Here is a 24,003-nt window from a genome sequence, read left to right on the forward strand (position 1 = left end):
TAACTATGGGTCACCTATGGGCTATATTTTTTTCACAGGACAGTCTCATATTGCCATGTTTATACTGTTCTTTATTAAACCAGACACACATTGACACACAAAACTGTGCTGGCTTTTATGGATCATCACAGTTTGGTCAGAGCATTTACATCAGTGCTGGAGTGAATGTTTCCAGCTACATGAAATCAAGGATTAGGTCCATAAACAGCAGCACACTAGTAGTGTCCCTATGTATGTATTTTATCTCCATGAGTAAAGGGATTTCTTGGTAGAAGTTGCTGTTGCAGCTTGCATGATGATTAACATACTTTTTAACACAGCAATGTATGTGTAGCTCTGTGTAATTATATACATATATATATGTGAGTGTGTGTGTGTGTGTGTGTGTGTGTGTGTGTGTGTGTGTGTGTGTGTGTGTGTGTGTGTGTGTGTGTTTGTGTAGGGATGGATGCAAGCTTGATTGAGAAAAAACGTAGTTATCTATGGCTGTGGTTACCATGGTAAGGAGCTCCCCATTAGCATAATGTTGTAAAAGCACGTAATGAACTGGTAACACACAGAAATGAAGCAGACTCTCACTCTCTCCAGTCCTCCCACGTTTGCTCAGAATCTCTGGATTTCTGCTGCTGTTCTCTCAGTTCCTCACTGCTCTTCTTCTTTTTGTCTTTTTTTTTGTTTGTTTGTTCCACCTTGTCTCGTCTCTTTTTCTGCATTTGATTCCCCTCTCAAGGAAAATGAGATGAGTTTGAGGCAAGAGACTAGATGACATGAAAGTTTAAGTTGACTGATTGTGTTTTGGAATGGTAAGAGTGCAATTGTTGTATAAAGGATATAGTGATGATGTGAGGAACTGGAAAACAGAGCATGGGCTGTTGAACATGTTTGGTGGAGTGGAAGCTTTCCATGTCAGTACTTGCAGTGGCAATTCACTTTTTCCTGATTGTCTCATTCCACATGATTGATGGAACCTATGAAAAGCAGAAATTGCAATGCATACTAAGCAGGCAGGAAGAATGTAAAATAAAATGCCAAAAATGGTATGAGATAAGCGGTTGAAAAACAATGTGGACTACTTCAGGTGGTAGAAAAATCCATAATCTCTTTAGGGTTTACTCAGCAGGTAGGGTTTTCTATGTTTGCTCCGATTCTGGCAATGAAAGACATCTGATTCAGTCATCTGTTATATATTTTACTGTTTTTTGTGGCATTTTGCGGCAGCTTTGTGACCTTTTCTAAACTAGTTGCAATGTCAGAAATGTCAGTCTGTCCTTTAAAAGCTTACTTGTGGGAAAACTCGCCTTTCACTAGATCTTCTGTGGATGTCATTGTTTTCACTCAAGTGTATTTCTTAACCAGACATTCAGATCGGTCCACCATTTTGTTCCAGACCAAAACATGTCAACAATTACTGGATGAACTGCCATGAAATTTTGTTGTTCATGGTCCCAAGTGGACGAATTCTACGGATGTCTCCTTGGCTACACAACTATTGAATGGATATCTAGTACAGCTATTCAAGCCCTTGTGACTTTGTTGATGTCTGACTTTTCATCTAGAACCACAAACAGGTCGAAGATTTTGCTTATCCAGTAAAATATGGTTAGCACAAAGTTTTGTACAGGCAGTCATGCCTGCAGAAGATGTATCTTCAGCATTTTGAGCCTTTGACTTCTCATCCATCATTGACCTCATTTGACAGTTTTGGTTTAGAATGAAATGATATAACTACTGAATGGATACCTAGTATAGAGACATTCAAGATCCCCAGAGGAGGAATCCTAATAATGTTGGTGGTTCCCAGCAAGTAAAAAACTGTGATCATCTGCTCCAGAAAAACATCTACAAGACTGATAAGTAAAAAATTTAAGATCATCCATTAGCACATATTAGCATGCTGACACATGAAACTACCATGGCTAACATTTTACTAGCATAATAATAGTGTAATGACAGTATTTATACAGCACTTTTCAAAATAAGGTCACAAAGTGCTTCACATGATTGTCAACAGGATTAGGACACAAGAATAAAACATTCAACACTTTCATAGACATTCAAGATAAAATTAAGCAAAATAAATTTGAGTAAATGCCCAAAATATAAGATTGAAACAATGAAATAAACAATAAAAACAACAGTCACAAAAAATAAGTAAATTAAATGAAAATGTTTTATTAGTTAAAGAAAGGGTTTTTCCTGAGGTGATTTAAGAGATGTTACTGATTCTTCAAGTTTCAGATCTTCAGGCAGTGAGTTCAGGAGCTGAGGGGCTGTTACTGCAAAGGCCCTTTAGTCTTGAGTCAGGACTCAGTAACAGCCAGAAGAGCCCTTTAAAAATTGTGTTGTTCAGCACTTTATTTCATACAGAAAAGATAGTATATTATGAAAGTTGGCCTCTTCACTGGTCTTTATATTTTGTGTATGATTGATAGTTTTGACCATATAATTATAGAACAGGAGAGGGCCATTATTAGAGCCCTCGAGAACACCACAGGTTAATGAAACCACCAAAAAGGGGACATCATCAAAAAATTCTCGTTTTCTAAATAGGATTTGAACCAGTTTAGCTCAAGCTTCCTGATTCCAACCCGGTGTTCAAGGTGATCCAATGAAACAGAACGATCAACTGTGTCAAAAGCTGAGCTGAGGGGGACAAGAACTGAACCGTCTCCTCCACTAACTTTTATGGAGGCAGTTTCAGGACCATGAAATTAGTGGAAACCTGATTTATCAAAGAGCTTATGATAATTCATAAGAGAAGTGGGTGCACAACAGCATGCTTAAGACAGGAGGGGACACAGAGAGCTATTTACAGTGGATATAAAATTGTTGGACTGGCGCTTCCTTCAAAAACCTCTTTCATGCATAACATCTAGAGGACTTGATGAAGGTTTGAGTCTGAGTTTTGTCCTTAAAGTGCACAATGACTCAGAAAAAGACAGGATTGTGAGAGTTTGTTACAATGCTGTTTCTCCATTTACATTTTGCTTGTCTGCAAAATCTCTCTGGTTATTGAGCCAAGGTGTCCTGTGGGTTGGTTTGACTCTCCTAATTGTTGTAGGTGCTGTGGAATAATCATTGTACATGTATTGTTGAAGTTGACTTATCTGTGGACATATTTGGTTTTGGTTTTTGCTATTTGTAGATGCAGCTGTGAGGGCCTTATGAAAGTGCTCAGGCCCTTTATGTAATGAGTAAAGTATAGTAAAGAGGAACCAGAGGGGAAGCAAATGTATCTGTTAAAATCACTTAAAATCAAGACTGTATCAAAGCCAAGAAAGACCAAAGCCGAAAGGTCGGAGAACTCCTGGCTCAAACCAGAGTTTGATTTTGGAGTCTGCAGATTAAAACACAAAGAAAAGCAACCTTGCCATTTATTATATAACCAAATTATTCAAATACGGAAAACTTCCCAAGAGCAAATGGGGAATATTTGAAGTTATCCCTTTAAAATACTGCCAGGTTGCCTCAATGTCCTGTAAGCCTAAGCCTGGGCTCAACTTAGTCTCAATAAGCATAAATAATTAAATAAATAATAATACATCTGATTTGATGACATTATTTTGTCATTATTATTTCACAGAGCAACCAAATGTAAGTTGGAAGATGCTCATGGTACAAGAGTCAAGAGCATAAACGGCTGAAAATCTCCAAGTCACACTGGCGGAGATACAGTGTGGGGCCAGAGAAAACAATGCTGTTCGAGTGCTATTAGAGGCTGAGCAACTGATTTGAGCTGAAATGTCAGTGCTCACAGAGGGACACTTCTTGATGAGATGCCTCACCATGGAGTCCCCCAAGCTGAGAGCAGAAGGGTCAGAGTGTGTGGGAGACACAGTGAAGTTGCGGTGGCAGTAGCAGCAGACGCTTGAGCCTCCTACTTTCACTGGACATATGGCACTAAGGTGGTATTTAACAGCAGGTGGTTACACATTAAGTTTTTGTATGATAATTAAGAGGGCTTACTGTTAGGCACAGAAATCACAATGATCATAAGATTCTCAAGAAGTCCAAAGTGAATTCAAGAGGAATTCAGCTTAATAGACATCATCTGCTCCTGGCATTATAGCTGAGCCACTGTATTCACACTGAAAACTACTATATAACAGTAAGTTTCCCCTGAGAAAAACTCCAAAGGATTCCCAAACAGTTAACATGTCATGACAGGGACAGTCCTGTGTTTGAAATGGATGAAAGTAGTGAATGTGACTTCCCATGACTGTCGCAACTTCTAACACGCCCACTTATAATGAAAAAAATGTAGTCTTTCTGATCCCACCCTGTTTCCATAGGGTGCACCAGGCCCCACTGGTCATGAAAATACCAAAGTGCACTTCACACAGGGTGCATTTCACTGGACCCTGTTCCCTTTCCACCAGGTTTATGAAATCAGGGGCCTTGTTAAATGTTCCAACACTAAGGTTTTTCTTCTTTATCTGCAGGAACAGCACAGTCCTCAACTCCAAGGTTTTGTCAGTGACTATCAAGCCTACTCCTGCCTCCCTCTCTGCTCCGGTTGTAGTTGAATTCTCTCACCTGTACAACGTGAGTGACAAATATACTTTTGTATTAAAGCAATTCCAGATGGAAAACTATTGTGATGTGATGTTTTATTGTTGGTACTGTACTTTTTGATGGTAATTGTACGGTATTCTCTGTTCTCCATCCATCAGGGCACCACCAACCAGACCTGTATATCCTGGGACAAGAGTGACAGGTAAGATCCATTAAATTGTTGATTTGACCATGACCATCTGGCCATGCATACACCCTGACTTGCTAATATGTCAACCTGGATTGATATGACTTTTTGAGAGCTGATCAAAGATACTGTTGATTTTATAATGGGAAATACAATCCAGCATTTTTGGAGCTTGTGCCATAGTAGGAAATTTGGTGTCAGGATATTACAGTGCCTTTTTTATCTATCTTTTGTCAATCCTTTTAATGAGACTTTAGCACAATGGAGCACAACTTTAAGTGTGCCAGTAGCTACTATTTAGCTACATTACTACCCATGCATTCATCTGTCCAGCACTCTGGTCCAAACCAAGGTACTACATTAAACTAATGGCCAGATTCTTATGAAAAGTGCATTCATCTTCCCCAGAGGATAAACCTTAATAAAATTGGCAGCCCCATGATTATTCTTTTAATGGTACTATCAATCCAAAGGTTCCACTTGTACACAGAGAATATTGGAAGATTGCCATGAAATTCCTGCTCCCCAGAAGACAAACCCCTTTGACTTTATCTGGACGTTTCTGTTTATATGTGCATTTTCAATTCGCATTATAAAAGCAAAACATCAAACCTTAAAAAAAAAAAAAAGTTTTGATGCTTGGCTAAGGTGGAAAAGTTGATGGGCAAAGTTTAATGGAAATAAATCAGCAAATAAATCATGATGTACATGAAGCATGTGACTTAAAGGAGCTATTTGTAAGTTTTGCTATTGCTACATGGCCAGTGTTAGCATTAGCAGCTGTTTACATGCTTCTGCAATTGTTGTGTGTACAATACAATTGGTTATGATATACTGCCCTTGCAGGTACTTCTTCAGGGTAGACTGAATATTACAGTAACTGAGTATCAGAAAGAGACAGAAATAAAATCTTTCCACCACTGGAGACACCTCTTGATGTAGCAATAGCAAAACCTACAAATGGCTCCTTTAAACATTCACTAAAGGCTCCACCTCAGAGATTCCCTCTTCCTCTGAAATGACTTAATAGCACTAGACTGAAGAATTTGTATCACTGACTTATGTTCTCGTCAACCCTTTTATTTTATTTGATGAAGTGAACATAGAAACATTTAAGGACCACATTTTATGATGAAAAATGAGCAGTACTCAGCTTTCTGTTTTTTTAATCATATCATATCAGATCAGATCAGATCAGATCAGATCAGATCAGATCAGATCAGATCAGATCATTTTATGATACCAGGTCAATTCCCACCACACTCTAGATCCTATTTGTAATTATCCAGTGGCATTAACACTGGAAAAACCAAATATACAGTGGGTCTATAGCACATGATGGAGTTCTATACTCCAAGTGGGCGTTTTGCGAGACACCATGGTCCCACTGAAAGTACCACGGCTGGCCACAATGTTTTTAATCTTGACAAAGTCAGTGCGCCACTCTCCAGTGAAAGGTGCTGAGTGTGTTGGACAGCACCTCTTGTCTGGGACAACGCTAACCCCACACTATCACTGCAACAACACTGATGCAGCATGTGGAAAATTAAAAGTGTCGCTCACAGCTTCCCTTCCTCTGCCAGCCCACGCACACACATCAACATGTACATAGAGAGCAGTTCAGAGTTCTCAGAGAGAGAGAGAGAGAGAGAGAGGGAGAAAGAGAGAGAAAAAGCATGGAGGCTAAACAAACAGTCAAAGCTACATGTTCAATTTTAGTGCTTCTGTGGCCAGATTCAAAGCACTGCTCATTTGCTTCTTGCTCTTAAGTGCCCTCTTTGTTTAAGACAAGAAAATAGTATGAGCGTGTTAGAGCGTGAGCAGTGAGTGAGGGGGAGAGAGAGAGAGTGAGAGAGAGAGAGAGAGAGGCAGAAAGAGGCAAACACTTTGCAGCCTTATTGCAGTGCAGGTTTGGACATTTGCATTTAGATGGGTGCATACACTTGTGTTACAGAGACTGAGAGCAGAACATTCATCGTCTCAGTCAAGGGATTAAAAGAAGTTTGGCTCAGCACACATAGACCTGTAGCAAGACGACGGAAACACAGAGACATAAACGATTCAGGGAAAAAAATGTAGTAAATGTTGAGCAATTGAATAGATGTTAATACGACAGCCTACTTTAACAAGATAACATTATATATACAGCTTCAAAATGACAGTTGAGATAATATCCCCAGTCATGCTTAATTGTAACTTACAGTGTTATATAGGTAAATATAAAAACAATTATCAATTATCAATTATTGGAGGCTTTATTTACCTCAACAGTAGAGAGAAGGAGGCTTTGATTTAAACGCTTATATGAAAGACACACCCTTAGTGCTAATTCCACATTTCAATTAATACATTTTGTCAAATTTTAGTAAAACATCCTCATTCCTGATCTACTCCACTTTTACATTTGCTGCTGTAACCTCAAAGCTGTCTCCATGTTTACCTGTTGTGTTGATAAATTCAGGATAATGCACACTTTACACCTTTAAATTATCCAGTTTCTCTAATTAAAATAATACTATTTTATTCACTAAATAACTGAAGGTGATTTTTTGTTATTTATTTTTGTTTTTACCACACTTCCTGGACATATATTTCACATTAAAATCCACATCTGGTGATTCAAAATGTGTAATCTTTTGCTAAAGACTTCAGCGTCACCAGCGCTAAACTTTGATTTTGCTCTTAGCTCTTCTACAAAAACCTTTACGGTTAGAAAGTTAGTGATAGTTTGCAAAAGTATGTGTGTAAGTGCAATGAGGCTGTAAAGGTGGACTGGTGAGTAGATCGGTTTTCATGTTTGGACTGATGACGTTTAATGTCCCCGACAACCCCTGTAGTCTCATTTAGCCACTTGTTATCAACCGGCCTCTTTTAAGAGACATTAAAGCTTAAAGAAAGGGGTATTTATTGATGTATTTCATGACGTTGAATAAAACATGAAAATCTCTACAGAACTGACTGATTTTGGTCAAATTACCAAAAACCCAGAGACTTCGGGACGAAGGACCCAGAAGTGCTAAAATGGTAAATAATTTCCTGCTGCACTCTATTATGCAGCAGCCTATATTTATTTGTGCAATGTTATTGAAATATTGGCCATTATTTGAATTCTAGCTTTGGCAAATAATGTACAGTATCTGTCTAATTTCAGTTCAGTAAACACTGTCTTATCAAAATGTTACCATGACATTGTATGAAGGTTATATGTGTTTTTGACAGTGTTGATCTTGGTCAGTGCTCAGACATCGCCACCATCCACAGACACGAGAGCAGCAGGAGAGACAATGACAGAAACGTGGCAAGGACAAAGAATCTAATCTTGTGGTGTTTAGGTTCGGGTTGGGGGTTGGGGCTGACGGGGGGGGGGGGGGATGTTCTATGCAAAATTAAAATCCATCTTGGACAGCAGTTATGATTAATGAGTTCATATTTGGGAGAGAAATTGGTATCTGAGGAGGCGTCCTTGTCATGTTGATAAGAGCTGTGAAGCAGCCTCAGCTTTCACTTGCCCCACTCTGCTTCAATCTCCTGAAATCAATAACAAGACCATCAGCGGCATCTCTCTGTCTGTCTCGCTCTCACTCACACTGACATTATTACTTAGTTTTGTTTACAGTGTGTCCTACCTGATGTTCTATAAATACCTGGACTAAATGTGATTTGGCATCAGTCTAAGATAACATCTGACAATTCCAACACTCTTAATAGGAACACAAAAAGTGTTTAGCAGATTGTCCTTTTAGGCAACTTTCCCATCAGGCCTTGTGGTAGCCCACTGTAAAGTTAGTTTGTCAAAAAGAGTTTTCATGATCATTTTTGGAGTATTTTATGCCTTCATGATAGACTTGAGGGGAGTAAGGGGTAAGGAACAACATGCAAATGTGGGTCCCCTGCCAGATGATACAGGGGATGCTGCAGTTCCTGGTTGGTGCCCCTTCAAAATAAAGTGTATGCCCTACTACAGTAGGGACATAGACTTACTACAGACATTTTTTTTTCTAGTTTGAACAAATAAGAACATTTGTTCAAATTCATTTGAAGCCCACAGCCCAGCTACCCTAATGCTAATCTAACTGGTAGAACTGACAGAAGCTGTGTCCCAATTCAGGGGCCACATCCTTCAGCGGCTGCATTTGAAAACTGATTACGTCACAGCAGCACGACTAGGCTGTCCCATTTTGAAGGCTCCTTCAAATGCATCCGAGAAATGCGGGCCTCTTTTCCTCAGCAACAAAGGCTCCAACATGAGCTGCGCTTAGCGATACAGCAGTAAGGACGGGTACTGCTGGCCGCACAAATCAAAAATCCTCCACAGGGCAGACCGTCTCGTTTCACTTCAGCCTTCGCCTGTGACGGCTATGATGCGGCTCTGAGTTGGGACACAGCTTTAGTTTCACTCATTTACATGTACAGTACCTCACTGCCTCATTTGAGTGAAGATTTGTTGTTATGGCAACATTATTTAAAGTCATTTGTCATCAAACAACTTCACCTTTATCTACAGCTTTTCCATCTATGGTGTTGAAACCAAGATGCTTCCACCCATTACTTCTCAGGTGTTTGGTGGTGTGATTATCCACTTAGCACAGCTTGCTAGTTTTTCAGTATTTTCCTTCAACAAAAGGAACAATAGGTTTGTTTACTCACAGTGGCAGTGAATTTCACCAACAGCCTGTTGCACATATAAACTGTGAATTTTAAGATGATCACAGACTCAGTATTTAATTTTTCCCCATTTGTGCACAATACTTTTTGAATATAAAGCGACAGTCCAACTGCAAAATGTACCTGATCTATAATATTTACACTATATATATATATATATATATATATATATATATATATATACTTCCTTACTTATGCTTCCTACTGTTTCACCATAGCATCTGCTCAAATGAAAGCCTCCCATCATTAACACTGTATGTACTGACACTCGATTGATTATTTTCCTACAATATAAGTAACATTAGACTGGTTAGCAAGGTGGCTAAAAAGTGTCCTATGGGTGTAGTACATCATTTATACATTTATCTTTGTGTATCATTGTCTTGTACATCGTAGTGGTTGCTCAACCTTAGACCCCCCACGTTTTCAGGACAACGAGAACACTTATTAATACCAGGTGTAAACACAAAGGCCCATGATCACATGTCATCATCCAGACAATGTATCAAGGTGCAGATCATATGTTAAAACCAGGTCTAACTGTTAGAACAAAAAAAGTGGGAGACTGATTTGTGTGTTTAGGCTTGTCATCACTTAACAAATTAGACCAATTAATCAGTCTTCCAAAAACCTGACGAATTATATTAACATTTCCCTCATTCATCATTAGTGCTGACATTATTACACAAGCCAATTACAATGGGTCACATCCCATTGTTCATCACACCCTGTTATCATGTTTGTAATCTAAAATGAAATCAAAATGTTTTGGTGTCTTATAACTTCAATTCTTCCATTTCTGATTTTGTGTGGTTCTATGTTCATATTAGAAAAAAAACTTCAAACAGTCACTACAGGGCAGGTGGAAATAGGTTTTTTCAGATCTTTTCACAAGAAAGAGGTATTTTTGCACAGGCAAGATTTTTTTTTTTTCAGACTGCAGCTACTAACCAGCCTTGCATTGAATCAGACAAATCACCCTTGCTGTCTGAGTTAGTTCACAGAGTCACTGCTGATGCTGAGGAGGTGCCGCAGCTCATCAGAAGTGTTGGGAGCTGACCACTGTTGACTTTGGACTGTGGCATTTTCATCAATTACTGCAGGACATTTAAAGGAGAGGTGGTGAAGTTGGGTGGGCAGGGGTCATGTTTGTTTACATGTGTTTATGAATAGAAAAGAGGCTGCATTACAGGGAGGGGACTGTGCACACTCCACTCTATTTATATGCAGTGCACGCTAATGCAGTCTAACTCACAGGTCTGTCAAATCACCAGCTGTTTGAGGATGAGTACGCCAAACACCCTGCATCTGACTGGCCTTAATCTATGGACAGGAAATCATGGAACAAAGTGTCAGACTTTAAATTTCTCAACATCAAGTCAATTTTTATTTATATGGCAGAAGAGAACAACAGAAGTTATCTGATGGCACTATGTGTGCCTGAATGTGATCCAGTCACAATCCAGCTCAACAAGCCTGCAATGAGATGTGGTTCAGCCAGCCCCTCTCATTTAGAAAGGCTTAGACATTAACTCTAGGCCATGACATAACTACCTTTATTACAGCTGTGATGTGGAAATATCAGCTGTTTAAATTATGTCTAATTTGCCACTTTAATAAAGGGTCATCATATTCCTGTTATGGTCAACATAATGAAAGATAGATGCCTGCAAACACAGAACAACATTAGCAATCATTTGGAGTTGTGTTTACCTGACAAACTATGGCTGACTGACTTTCTAAATGTGCTACTATATTCACCAGCTACAGTTGGTGAGACTGGATAAAAGCTGCAAACCAGAAAACCAAAACAATGACCAGAAAGATACTAAAATGCTCTTTTCTGAGCATTAATCTGAGAAGTAATGTAGTAGATGAAAATCCTCTGTGGGTTTGTCTCTATGTGGGATGCCTTTCACTTGATCCAGTTTTGATATAAACATGGTGATTTGTGCAGTCAAAATAAATTAAGCTTCAAAGTAACTTTACTTCTAATTAAGCTAAAAAAAAAAAGGCTTAGATTTTAACATTGTAATGAGTCAATATTTCGAGTGGTATTGGTACAGTAAAGATGATAAATAATGCAATGTATGTTTATATCTTGCTGTGTTGAAATTAGAAAATCTATATTTAAGTGATTACTGGCATTTTGTGGTAAGGCTGTGGGCCGGTGAGACAGATTAAAAAAGAGCAGTTAAAAATCAAAGCAGCAGAGGCTGATATGATGTGGGTTTCCATCCACCTGTTTTTATGTGCATTTGCAATGTGCAAATAAAAAATGCCAAAAATTTACACTTGGCCGAGGTGGAAAACATGGTGGAAGTCTTGACGTACATATGAAGCATGTGACCTGAAGCTTCTGCTCCAGTGAAGAGACAGAAACATCAGATCTGTGTGAGGTGATAATAAATGCACCAAACAAACATTATTGCTATATTTTATTACCATTTGAAGTTTAACTGGTGCCCTTTTAAATGCATCATCACCCTCTTCTTCTGCAGTGGTTTAATGGCACCCAACTGGAGAATTAGTTCCACCAACTGTTTATGACAAACCAACTCCTAATATTTGCATAACAATTTGCACTACATTTGGAAGGAAACCCTCCTACTCTATATACTTACTTTCAGTCCGTAGTATATGGGTCAAGTTTCAAAAACCCTGGACCTTATAATTCCCATAATGTAACTTGACATGTCCCCATGTTATAATGCAGGGTTTCTGTTATATTTGTAGTCCCCAAAGCAACAATAACCCTGATAAGTTAAATGTCAAATGATCCACTGTTGCATGCTAACAGTAAAATGAATCAGCCTTATTTATTCTTAAAACATTATTTGTCAAATAAACATTATTGGCTGAATTGCCCAAAATCATGCAGGACTGATGAGTCCATGTTCATATATTTCCTCTGTGCTGGCTGCTTTTCATCCATGTGGCCTGTTCTTGGCAGAGGACATTCTCCCATGCAGGGCTGCTGCACCAGCACCTAAATTATCCAATTAGACAGTGGGCAGGTGTGTGTGCAGGTCACTGTGCGGCTCACAGAGAGGCCTAATCACGTCAGCCACACAGACAAACTGCACTTAGTCCTAATATATTGGATTTCTGTTAAAGGTGATGTGCTAATGTGCACACACACACACACACACACAAACACTTTAAAGACAGACATCTCTGTGAATCAACGTATGGGTGTGTAAGGGTGTGACTGTTAAATACTCTTCGTAATCTGTGGCCCTCATCGTCTCTCTGTTGTCAACGTTGTGCTGCTCTTATGGTGCTGTACAGACAGGTGACAAATTAAAGGAAGAACCTGAACAAACAGAAACATGATAAATGCAGCAGGTCTTGTTGGCTGGTTTGAGAACAAAGAGACTGATAGCCCGTGGCTTTCACACTCACCACATCTCAACACCTCTTTTAGATTTTGGGGTGAAATGATCCCTGCTCTCCACACACTTGGAGAATCTATGACAAGTTGTTCTGGACACTCATAGTGGAGGAAAACCCAACTAAGACTCTTTATATTGGACTTTTCTTTTAAATTGTCACTTCTTTGATTTTAATCATGAATTTGAACCAGATATAGCTAATCATGTTTGGAGTAGAGGATACCATGAGGTGACTGGTTGATCCGAGTTGATCCATGGCTCGGTCACATTTTGGTTGTGTCCAGTGTCGACCAGAGGCCTTTCAGAAGCTGAATGTCTTCAAGCAGACAGACTGTCAATGTCATCATTTGTTTCTCTGTTTCCAGAATTGTAAATATTAGAAGAAGATGTTTTGCTAATATGAATTAATGCATTCATAACTTAATAATTACTTCCCAGAAAGTTTCCCAGAAACAACTTTGTAATTAGCCATTAAAAAAAAACGAAAAAACAAAGACAGCTTTCTGAAATAAAAATATTTAAAATTGTAACTTCATAAATTTTGAGTTATGCCTTTGCACATTTTTTGCCCATAAAACTCTAGGTTGTACTATTTCAGCAATTAATTGGAATTAACTTATTCAAATTACTACAATTGAACACTGTCGATGTTTAATTAGTGCAAAATTACATGATTCTGTCCTGGAGACTTCATATTTTTTCAGACCTGTAAAGTAAAACTTTAAAATTAAAATATTAAACATTAGTTTTGCTTTATGCATGAATAATAAAGTCAGTAAAAATATTCATATTAACATATTTAATTCGCACCAATTGTCAATAAATACAGGTATTTATATATCTGGGTCCCCTTTTCCCAATAACTACTTATCATAATAGTTAACAGTATTTTCCACAAACACTTGTAATTTTAATGTATGTATTTTCCACAGCAACACTTAAGAGTGAGTGGGCATTTTCTACTGTGAGAAGGTTCTTGCAGAATACACTTAAAGTAAGTTTACATTTTAAACTGTCTGTAAGCCGTGCAAAGCATACATACATCACAAAGTCTAAGTGTTGTAAATGACAAACAGAAATGTTTTATAGTTTCAGTATGAAAACAAAACTGAATGTGCAGTTCACAGTCTAGCTTTCAGCGTGCTGATCTTAATAGTTCATGTTGTGGTCTAAGTCAGTTTAAGAAAGTCAACTTAAATGAATTTAGCTTTACCTTTCATAAGATGCTCTCAGCATCCCTGGGTGGGAGGCTCCCACTAATCTACCCTTATTTAAAGAGTTTAAAGAGTGTCCTTAGTTACAGTGCTTGGTCTGAAGATCACTATGATCCTTATGGGAAACAAGAACCTGGAGCATAAACACAGTGGAGCAAAGACAAAAAAAAGCCTTGAGTAAGACACGCTCAGTGATGATTCTAGTACACACTATCACGCTGACGGGAGTGGCAGCAGTAAGTCTCTGGCAGTCTCAATGGAGCTGGAACAGCACCAGCAAGTCCTGTGTGAAGGATGTATTTCTATCATGGTGATTCCATGATACAATCAATGCAGAATATTCCCAGAAATCTTTTCACTGTAGGACCTGAAGCCACTAACACATTAAAGTTAGACTGAAATGATAATTAAAAGACCCATTGAACAACATGATTTACATAAAATATTGGCTCATTGCTCATCCTTTATTTGATTAGTCTGTGTGAGTCCTGAATTCAGTCTATAGATTTGCCTTAGCTTCATGATGAGTGACATTTCAAGTGCTTGCTATTGTCAGTGCCTGACAAATAAATCTGGATTCCATGGCTGGAGTACAAGTTTGAGTCAAAACGTTGCACAATCAGGTCGATGCAAATCCAAGTCAATCAAGACTGTGTAAAGTTGTGTGAGGGGAACTGGAGTCTGTCGCCTGTTGCTGCCTGTTAATTCATAACAGTTGGCTACTTTTTCATCACTTTGACTTGTTTGCTTAATTTCTCTATGCACTGAAGCAGACTAACGTATGGTCTCGCCAAATGGAGTTTTACTGTCTAATTGCCAGAGGTGTTAAATTACGCTACAGCCACAATATGTCAAACTGCTTTGATTTAACTAAACATCTAAAAACCCTTTAAACTGCTGACTTTCTGTGTACAAAGTGGATCAAAACTGATGACAGGCTGCATGCCAAAAACAAAATCAAAAACAACAGCAAAAAAAACCCACCATCATTTCTGCAATGCTTTTTGCCTGAAGGTAACCACAGACTGAACTCTGGATGCAAACCTGGGTCTGTGGTGTGACAGTTGTGTGCTTTGTAAAAAATCTAACCTAGCTCCCGCGGACTCCACAGCCATTGAGGAATGTAGCACTTCATTCTTTGAAAAATCCGTTTCCATTTTGTGGTGAGTGTGACAAAAAACATGGTCAATTAGTGTCCAGGTACAAGTCAAAATTGAGATACTAGTAAAAATTCTAAACTATTTGTCTTTTGTACACTTAACTGAAAGTTGTGAGAACGTCAATTTTTTTTACAAACCCTATTATTATCACTTAGCATCTCAAAATTTTGATATTTTTGAATCAATAGCTACTATTATTATTATCATTATCATTATCATTATCATTATCATTATCATTATTATTATTATGGCACTAAGGAGCCTCCACAGAACATTCAGAGAGGCGGTTGCAAATATTAAAGTACTACCAACTTGTGCAGGTTGTCAAAACCTCCTTTTCATTCTCATTGCTTCACAGTTTTGTGAGTAAAACACAAATGAAGATTACTTCATGCAGACATTTTTCTCAGCGGACAGTGAGCTGTAGTGTAGCAATTCACTTTAAAAAAGACTTACAAATGATATTATTATTATTATTATTATTATTATTATTATTATTATTATCATCATTGTTATCATTGTTGTTTTTAAAATTTATTTAAAATCGATACTGACGAAAACAGTTATATATTATGGGTAATAGTTATTTACAGATTAGGCACCTAATTATGTACCATATTACCATCTTTCTAATAGCCTATAATTATTACTTAACAATAATAATAATAATAATAATAATAATAGCAGTAGATATTTGCGGATGATGGCAGTGTTCACAGGGTGCTGGTATAATGTGTCCAAGCAGAAACCTGCAGCACGCTGCTCACAACCTTCCCGCCGCCGCCTCTCCGCTCCCCGCTCCCCGCCTCCGCCTGCGCCTGCGACCGGCGGAGATGTAAAGTGGATTAAACAGCCGGTGGAACGCGGTGGGATTTGAACCGCTTTCTTATTTATTTTGCCAGGACTGTGTCTATATTCACCGCAACGCTTCTGTGTGTGTGTATGTGTGTGTGTGTGTGTGTGCGTGTGTGCGCGTGCGTGCGTGCGTGTGTGTGTTTCCTCCCGTGCAGCTCCTCTCTGCTGGGATCCTGGTCTGCCAGGGGCTGCAAAACCGTGCTAGTCGACTCGTTCAGAACCAAATGCGTGTGTGACAGACTGTCCACCTTCGCCATTTTAGCACGGCTCAATCCCGAAATGGTAAGTCCGACAACCTCCCTTCACTTCGTTGGCGTTAGAAGTACCGGAGACGGTGTGTTTAAGGTACTGGAGGCGGTGTGTTTTTGTGAGGTTTTATATTGAATGCATCAGCTGGTTTTTTTTCTTTCCTACCAAAGGGCGTCATTGTCATTACATATCAACAGATCCTCCCTCTCTCCCTCTCCCCCCTCCTTCCTCTCTGTGTCTGGACATGCCAAAGCCATGCTGCAAAGGGTTATTATATGCTTTCAATTTTTATTTATTCATTGACTTCATTTATTCAATGATTCATTTTTTAGAGGGGGGTGGGGGTCAGTGTGCACTACAAGGACAGCTCTGTTCTAACCTGTGCATCCAGCTGTCAGATGTAAGCTGCTGATGTTCATACAGGAGCTGGTGAGTGGGATTTAAGATTTAAGATGATGATCACCTGCATGTAAACCCCCCTCCCACCTTCACCTTCCTTATTTCATGTGAACACCAACAATTGATGTTCATAGTAGCATATTTTAACATATTACACTGTCACTGGTGTTGCCATGGTTACCAGGCCCCGTAGAGGACATGCTTCATGGCAATTCAATCTTGTGTACAACAAAAAGGAAGACACATTTTTAATAAGAGCTGTAGCTAAGCTACAGAACACACTCCCCTTCCATCGTGGCTGCAGCTGGACACAGTGAGCCAGCAGTGTGTGTGCGTATATGTGTGTGTGTGTGTGCATGTGTATGATAATGGTTTTTCATTTATTTATTTTTTTTAAATCACAGCAGAATCCCAGTGACTCCATCATGCCCCAGTTTCTTTGGGGAAAGGGCAGTGTCTTTGTGGGGAATTTTCATTCAGTGCGATTAGTTATTATTAGACTGGAAATTGCCTTGGAAGCAATTTGTTCACTAGTTGCCCTGGTAACAGCACCAAGGCTTTTCTTAAAGACATAGGAGGCAGTGTGCTGTTCATCCTGCTGCCTGAGTGGCCTAGGAGGAAGGGTAGGCCGTGGGGGGGAAGCTGTGGACTACGCTGATGAAAACACTTTGGCTTTCCCGCCTCGAGTCGAGCACGTATGATTGTGTTTGTTGAAGACAGTTGTGGGTTTGATTGAGACAGACGAGCATGTAAGTGAAGGTGCTGTACGGTTTGATGGCTTCAGCAGCGGCAGTCGTCACGCTGAGAGGCTGCAGTGGTGTGTTTCCTTTGTGCTCTGTGCTCTCAGTGCTGAAATGTATGTTCATCAGTTATTGAAATGACTGATTGAGAATTGTGTCTATGACTATTTAAAGAAATTGTTCAGCACTTTGGGAACTAAGTGTGAAGCTGGAGTCAGGACATGGTTAGTCTAGTTTAGCATAAAGCTTTGAGGAGACAGTTAGCCTAGCTCTGTGCAAAGTTCAGAAATATGTCTTTCAACATTTGTTTAACTTTGTTTCATCTGTTAACAAACAGAAAAAGGTTTAGACGTGTTTGTGTTTTAGCTGGAGTCACGTGCTGGAACTCTTTATTGACAAACAGCAGGTTATTCATGTGTCTGGTTCTCGGTCAGTAACAGTGGCTGATGAGCAGAGGGTTTTGATATAGGTCTCTATACATGCTCAGTGGTGATGGAACCTGCACACAGTCACTGTGCCTGGCTGTAATTTGCCAAGAAGTAGATCCATGATGCAACAGCTCCTGAACCTACAAGCATGGTTTTAACAGGTTTATAGCTAGGTGTTGGCTGAAGTGCCACTTTTTTTTTTTTTTCACTTTTGACAGAGCCAAGCTTGCTGTTTTTCCCCTTCCTTCAGTCTTGATGCTGTCTCACTCCTGGAGAGAAAGTGTGTCAGTGAAAAATGCTGATAATCAAAATACATTTCTGAAAATCAGAAACTCATGTAAATAATGGTTTTAGTCAGTTGCTTCTGGTGTTTTAACTGTTGGTTGACAAAGTTATGTAAGTTATGTATTTGTTATGTATGGTGGCTATTTGACATTCATTTTGACAGTTTGTTGGCTTAATGATTAATCTGATAATTGTAAAATGAATCAGCAGATCAATCAAAAATGACAGACGTATTGCTCCTCTCCATGCCAGAGCTAATTCGGTTCAGTCAGTTCAGTTCACTTCAGTTTAGGTCTCTTGCTGGAGTCTTAGCTGAGTCTCTCCTTTGTTTACTCCTGCCGTCCACGCTACTCTGGAGTTTTTTCAAGCCTCTAAAAGTGACAGTTTTGGAAACACTTCTGGCAGCATTTTAGCTTGAAAACTCCAACAGAGAGCTTTTGGTCGCTCCCTGATTGGCTCCTATCGTTCATGACTGCCAGTGTTGACCGCAACACGGATAACAAATTACAAGCATTTCTGACCTTGTCTTTACTAGCAGCTGTTGTGCAATTTTAATTTTGTATTTTAATGCTACAACTTTGCTGTTCCTGCAACTGCAGAGTAGACACTCTGCTTTCTGTTTACACCAGCACATGCATGCCCAGTGAACATGAATGGTCATGTGATATGTGTTTTTATGTGTGCTAGTATAGTATAGTTATTAGATAAATCTGGACAGAAATCGTTTTAAAATGGTTTTGTAAAATGCAAGCGTTTAGTGTGGACGTAGCCTGACACACTAAGTAGCTTCACCAGAATCACTGGCAGCAGCAGGAGAAACAAACGCTATATCATGTGATGTGTCAAACGCACAGGCAATAGAACAAATAACCAATAATCTAATATCAATTATGTTTAAGTTTATGTTTGCTGAAATATAAAATACAAATTAATAGAAAATTGTGGTTTTCTATTAATTTGATTTTAAAATACATTCTTCACTGATACGAGCCAAATTTACATTTAGATATAGGTCACATGAGCGGTATTTCGTTTTTAAGTAATTTCCTGATTAATCAATCATTTGATTCACACAAAACGAAAGGCAACGATTTTTGTAATTAACCATTCTAGTCATTTTTCAAGGGGGTCATACGGGACCACTGAAGGGTTTATTCTGGCCCTGCTTGTGTCTAATTTCACATGAGGAAAGAATACAGACATTGAGGGCATGTTTCACTGCCCTTCATGTACTATTTGTCTTTTTAGCTGTTTGCTAGCCATGCTAGTGGCGTGTTGCTCATTCTGTGTTGACAGTCAAGGTGCCCATGGGATGAATCGCACTGACTTTGGTAATCCTAACTTTCGCCGTAGTGACACAAACAGGTGGACATTTTTTGTTTTAGTGACATGTCTGGACCCCCCCCCCCTGCAGGGGCCACATCCAGTAGATGGACTTTCACAAAATTTTGTGCAAGCACTGATGGTTACCGAAGGATGATGCTCACTAACGTTGGTGAGCTGGTGAGATTTGTGGTTTTGAAGTTGTGACAACACCTGAATGCATTGATTTTCCTGCTCCTGTGAGGATGAGTTGTAGTAAATCTGGTGATTCCTTAACTCAAGTTTGTTAGCGCCTGTTTCGGAATACTTAAGCTGATGTTAGCATGCTACCATAATAAACAAGATGGTGAACATGATAAACATTATTGCTACTTGTTGGCATTGTCATTGTGAGCATGTTACCATGCTAACATTAGCGTGTATCTTTAAAAAGCACTGCTTTGCCTGCAGAAAAGAACAGCCTCACAGAGCCGCTGGTGGCTGTTGTTTCTTAGTGTTGTTCTGACACAGGTACATCTGTGAAATATGAATACCAGCTCATCATAAGGAACCAATAATAGGGCTTCCTCCATTTACTGTCCTACTTGCAGCCTGCTTCCACCTGTGCAGACTACAGCCTGTTCACAGCTCTGTTGCAGCCTGCAGGCTCCACACACCTTGAGGGAGGCTAAATTGTGACGGCTTCTTTTGCCAGAAATGGAGGAAAAGGCAACCCCCCCCCCCCCCCCCCCCCCCGTCATGCTGCCATCCCTTCCCCCACGTTCTATTATTTTGCGAGACAGCCATGGCTGCCATGCTAATTACTCCTACTGCAACAAACAGTAGCTTCTAAATGGCCCAGCCGCTCTGTCTTCAGCTAGCCTCCTACAGCCCCAGCATGACAAACACCCCGACCTCATTTCTCCTCTCCGTCTTCCCCCTCATTCCTCTCTTCCTCCTATCTTCCTATTCTCTCTTCCTCTGTTATTTCATCACACCATTTTTCATGCTCTGAGGCTGCTTTATATGTTAGCTCTCCTTCTCCCCCTGTGCTTACTTCATCATTTACTCTCTTGCTGCCACCTCTCGTGTCCATTTTGCTCAGTCCAACTTTGCTGCAGGCTTTTAGAAGAAAAAACTAAGAAAAATGCACTGCAGTCAAAGGCAACCCCCTACCCTACCCCACCTCTTCCCCTACCCTCCCTACCCCCCACGCCCCAGAGCCTGAGCCCAGTTTACTGCCACTGTTAGACCTGAGTGTGTTGAAGTGAAAGACGATGAATTAACGTGTATGTGCTTGTATCATTTTGGGTGGTGTAAGCCTTTTCCTCTGTTTGAATGTGCTGTCAGGAGCCTGTAGATGCAGTGACAAGGGTTTTTGGCCAATTAGCCCACATTATGAGAAAAACAAATAGTTAAGGACTGCAGAGTTTCAGGTCACTGGAGTTTCAGCATACTCAGATTCCAGGATGTATACATTAATGTTTTCATCTTTTGAAGATATTTATGGTCGTTGTATTTAGATGGACAACTGCAGCTGTTCCATGTGGCTCTGTTGAAATGTAAAAAAATGTCCAAAGGAATTAAATATGTATGAATACATGAAAAAATATAGTACAACAGCTGCTGTTCTGTGTGAATTGCAGAAATGCAGAGCCTGATGCTCTGTAGAAGAGATGTCATACATAACTAACAACAAAACAACATAACTGTTTTCTTTCACTGGCCTACTCTGAAGAAGTTTCATTATGTGCTCCATATTCAGAGTAGGAAATTTAAGATGACCACTTCAATGAATAGTTACACATTCACTGTCTTATCTGTGCACACTTGACTTTCATGTCTTTACAGTAAATCTATCACTGGAGTTGGCAGCTGCTTAGCTTAGCTTAGCACAAAGACTGGAAACATGGGGAAACTACTAACCTGTCTCTAAAGAAAGTCACCATCCATCCTCTAAAGCTTGCTAATTAGCATGTTATATCTCCTCTGTTTAATCTGCCCAGTGTACACGTGCTCTCAGGGGTCAGATGCAGGTCGATTTCTCGGCCAGGGCAGTGACTTTCCAGAGTCTCCACTGGTTCCAGGAAATGACTCAGTGTCATGAGCTCCAGCATGTCACTGCCCTAAAGCAACTAATGACAGTAACGAGTTATGAGCTAATGATAAGGTAATAATAAGCTGATAATAAAAAGTGAGTTTTAGAGTTGTTTGTAGGTGCATTTATGACCTTACACAACCTGGCTACCTGTTTCTCCCAGTATCCAGTCTCAGTGCTAAACTAGGCTAACCATAGCCAGATGTCATTTGTACTAGCAGAAAATGTAATATTCCCTTTAGCTGGAAAAGTTCACCATGAAAACCATTAAGTGAATTATTGTAGTAACTCCTCCAGATTATCTCTGTGTGTCTCATTCTGAACAGCTCGGCTTCATTTTTCTAGCTTGTTAAAAATATTTAGTTATGTAAGTGATTTGCACCAACATTTACTATTATTATTAATTAGTTTGCTGGTTATTCTCTCAGATTAATTGTTTAGGTAGTGAAAAAAGTAGGGAAAAATACCCATCAGTTCTTCAGAGCCCAGGGTGATGTCTGCAAATTATTTGTTTTGTTCTTTCTCAAACCCAAAAGTGTCAGTCATTTATCAGTGTAGTTGTCGATTGATTAATCTGTTAATCAACTAATCCTTTCAACAGATAAGGACCCAGATAACAGGAGAGATTTTATATATTAACTTGGCCATTTCTTCAGTCCCACTGAGGAAACATAAGTGACTTTCCTTTGATTTGTATTTGGATCAGTAGTTTTATCATCCACTCTGTCCACTCTGTACAGTTGCAACTTCCAATTGTATTTATTGGCTGCTGATATTGGGAGCAGCTTCATCTGATTTGTGGAGGAAACGACATCCCATGCTGCTCCTCAGCGGTGGTAGCCGGAGCCTCTCCGTCTCCACTTGTGTGGAATAATGCAGTCTGGTCACTTTATTTTCGATGGTAGTGCTCTCGTTTGGACACTGCGTGATACTTTCAGTCGAGCTTTGTCATTGGCTGAGGAGGAAGTAAAAGTTTGTCTGTCTCAGCAGATGCCTTTACATCCCATTGCACTCCAAACCCCCCCCCCCCCCCCCCCCCCCCCCTCGCTTTTAGAGAAGGAACTTGCTGCAGTGCAGATTAATCAGAGGGATTTAATTAACTTGGTCCCGGCACACACACATCAAACCTGGAGACAAGACAGGCTATGAACTCAGCCAATTATCTCTGCCAGGTTGGGGAGGGGACTCCCTCATGTCCTGGTCCCCTCATGTCCACCCACCTTTCACCCAAACCATCTGCAAAAGTTATTTCTGTAAAGTGTCCCCTCACCTCACCTTAACTCTGTTCATCTGGCCATGACCCCACCCCAGGGATGGGCTGTTGTATACAGCCACATCAGGTTCTGACCATCACTCCTGCAAATAACTTGAGTATCAGTGGCTTGGGTTGTTTTTGAGAAAACTGTCACTTCAACTGGCTTTTGTGCAAAGTTGTTCCACCACTTTGGTCCAGACTGAAATATCTCAACAGCTGTTGGACAGATTGGCAGATTGTGATTCCGCAGTCATTCGTGGTCCCCAGATAATAATTTCACCTGGCCTTGGTGATCCCCTGACTTTTCCTCTTTCACCATCATGAGGATGGATTTGTGATTAGGAGGGACATTTCTGGATAGTCATAGGATGGATTGGCATTGCCAAATGTGCTACACCTAGTAAAGTTCCCCAGATGATGAATTCTGATGACCCTGGAAATATCTCATCATCTTCCATCAACAGGATTCATGATGCCCAGATGATAAACCTTGATGAATCTGGTGATCCCTGACTTTTTTTTAGCACCATAGGCTTGACTTTTTGATTTTTGGTAAAAATTTGAAGCTATGTTGGTATGAAATTTAGTATGACCATTCGAGGTCCCCAGATGATGAACTGTATTAACTCTGACCCTCAGACATGTGCAGTTCTCTGGTTTTGTACCAGATACATGCAAAACTAATGACATTATCCCATCAGTACTTTGTGTTTAGTGCTAATTAGCAACAACATGCTAAACAAAGATGGTGAACAGGGTAAATATTTTATCTGCTAAACATCAACATGCTAGCTCACTGTGAGCATGTTAGCATGCTGACGTGAGGATATTGTCAATTTTGGAGTAAATATATGTTCTATTATACAAGTTAGTAACAATGCAAAGGAGGAATGGAACATTGTTTCCAAACAGGTGGAGGTCCTTATTTACTGTTGCCAAGACAGAACAGTTGGAAAGATGGAGGAGAAGTTTCTTTAATATGTAGGAATGCGTGGTATTGTGCTGTACTGTTATTTGGAGGAGACATGAGAGGAGCGTTTCCATGCTGCATTCACCTAGGCTGGGGATTGTTGTTGTAACAGAAACTGGTAACTGCAAAGGTGCTTCTCAGCAGAATCACTTCGAAGTTCTGACGAGATTTTTTTTTTTTAAATATGTTGTTAATATGGTTTATGATTTGACTTGAGCTGATGTAGACATGACACAGACACATGTTGTATAATATATTTGCTATTTTATGTGTAATAGCATAAACT

The 24,003-nt window shown here is 39.7% G+C and overlaps 1 protein-coding gene across 1 annotated transcript in view; it reads left to right on the forward strand.

The window, feature by feature from the left end:
- Positions 1–24,003, forward strand: part of adgrb1a (adhesion G protein-coupled receptor B1a) — a 162,462-nt gene that overhangs the window by 103,925 nt on the left and 34,534 nt on the right. The window contains exons 17-19 of the mRNA XM_071468900.1: positions 4,443–4,545; positions 4,674–4,717; positions 16,147–16,273. Of these exons, the coding sequence (XP_071325001.1) occupies positions 4,443–4,545; positions 4,674–4,717; positions 16,147–16,273 (274 nt within the window). The remainder of the gene's footprint in view (positions 1–4,442; positions 4,546–4,673; positions 4,718–16,146; positions 16,274–24,003) is intronic.

Source organism: Trachinotus anak, unplaced genomic scaffold (genome assembly GCF_046630095.1).
Source record: "Trachinotus anak isolate AG129_WGS33_773 ecotype Australia unplaced genomic scaffold, CSIRO_AGI_Tana_v1 ptg000032l, whole genome shotgun sequence".
Classification (NCBI taxonomy): domain Eukaryota; kingdom Metazoa; phylum Chordata; class Actinopteri; order Carangiformes; family Carangidae; genus Trachinotus; species Trachinotus anak.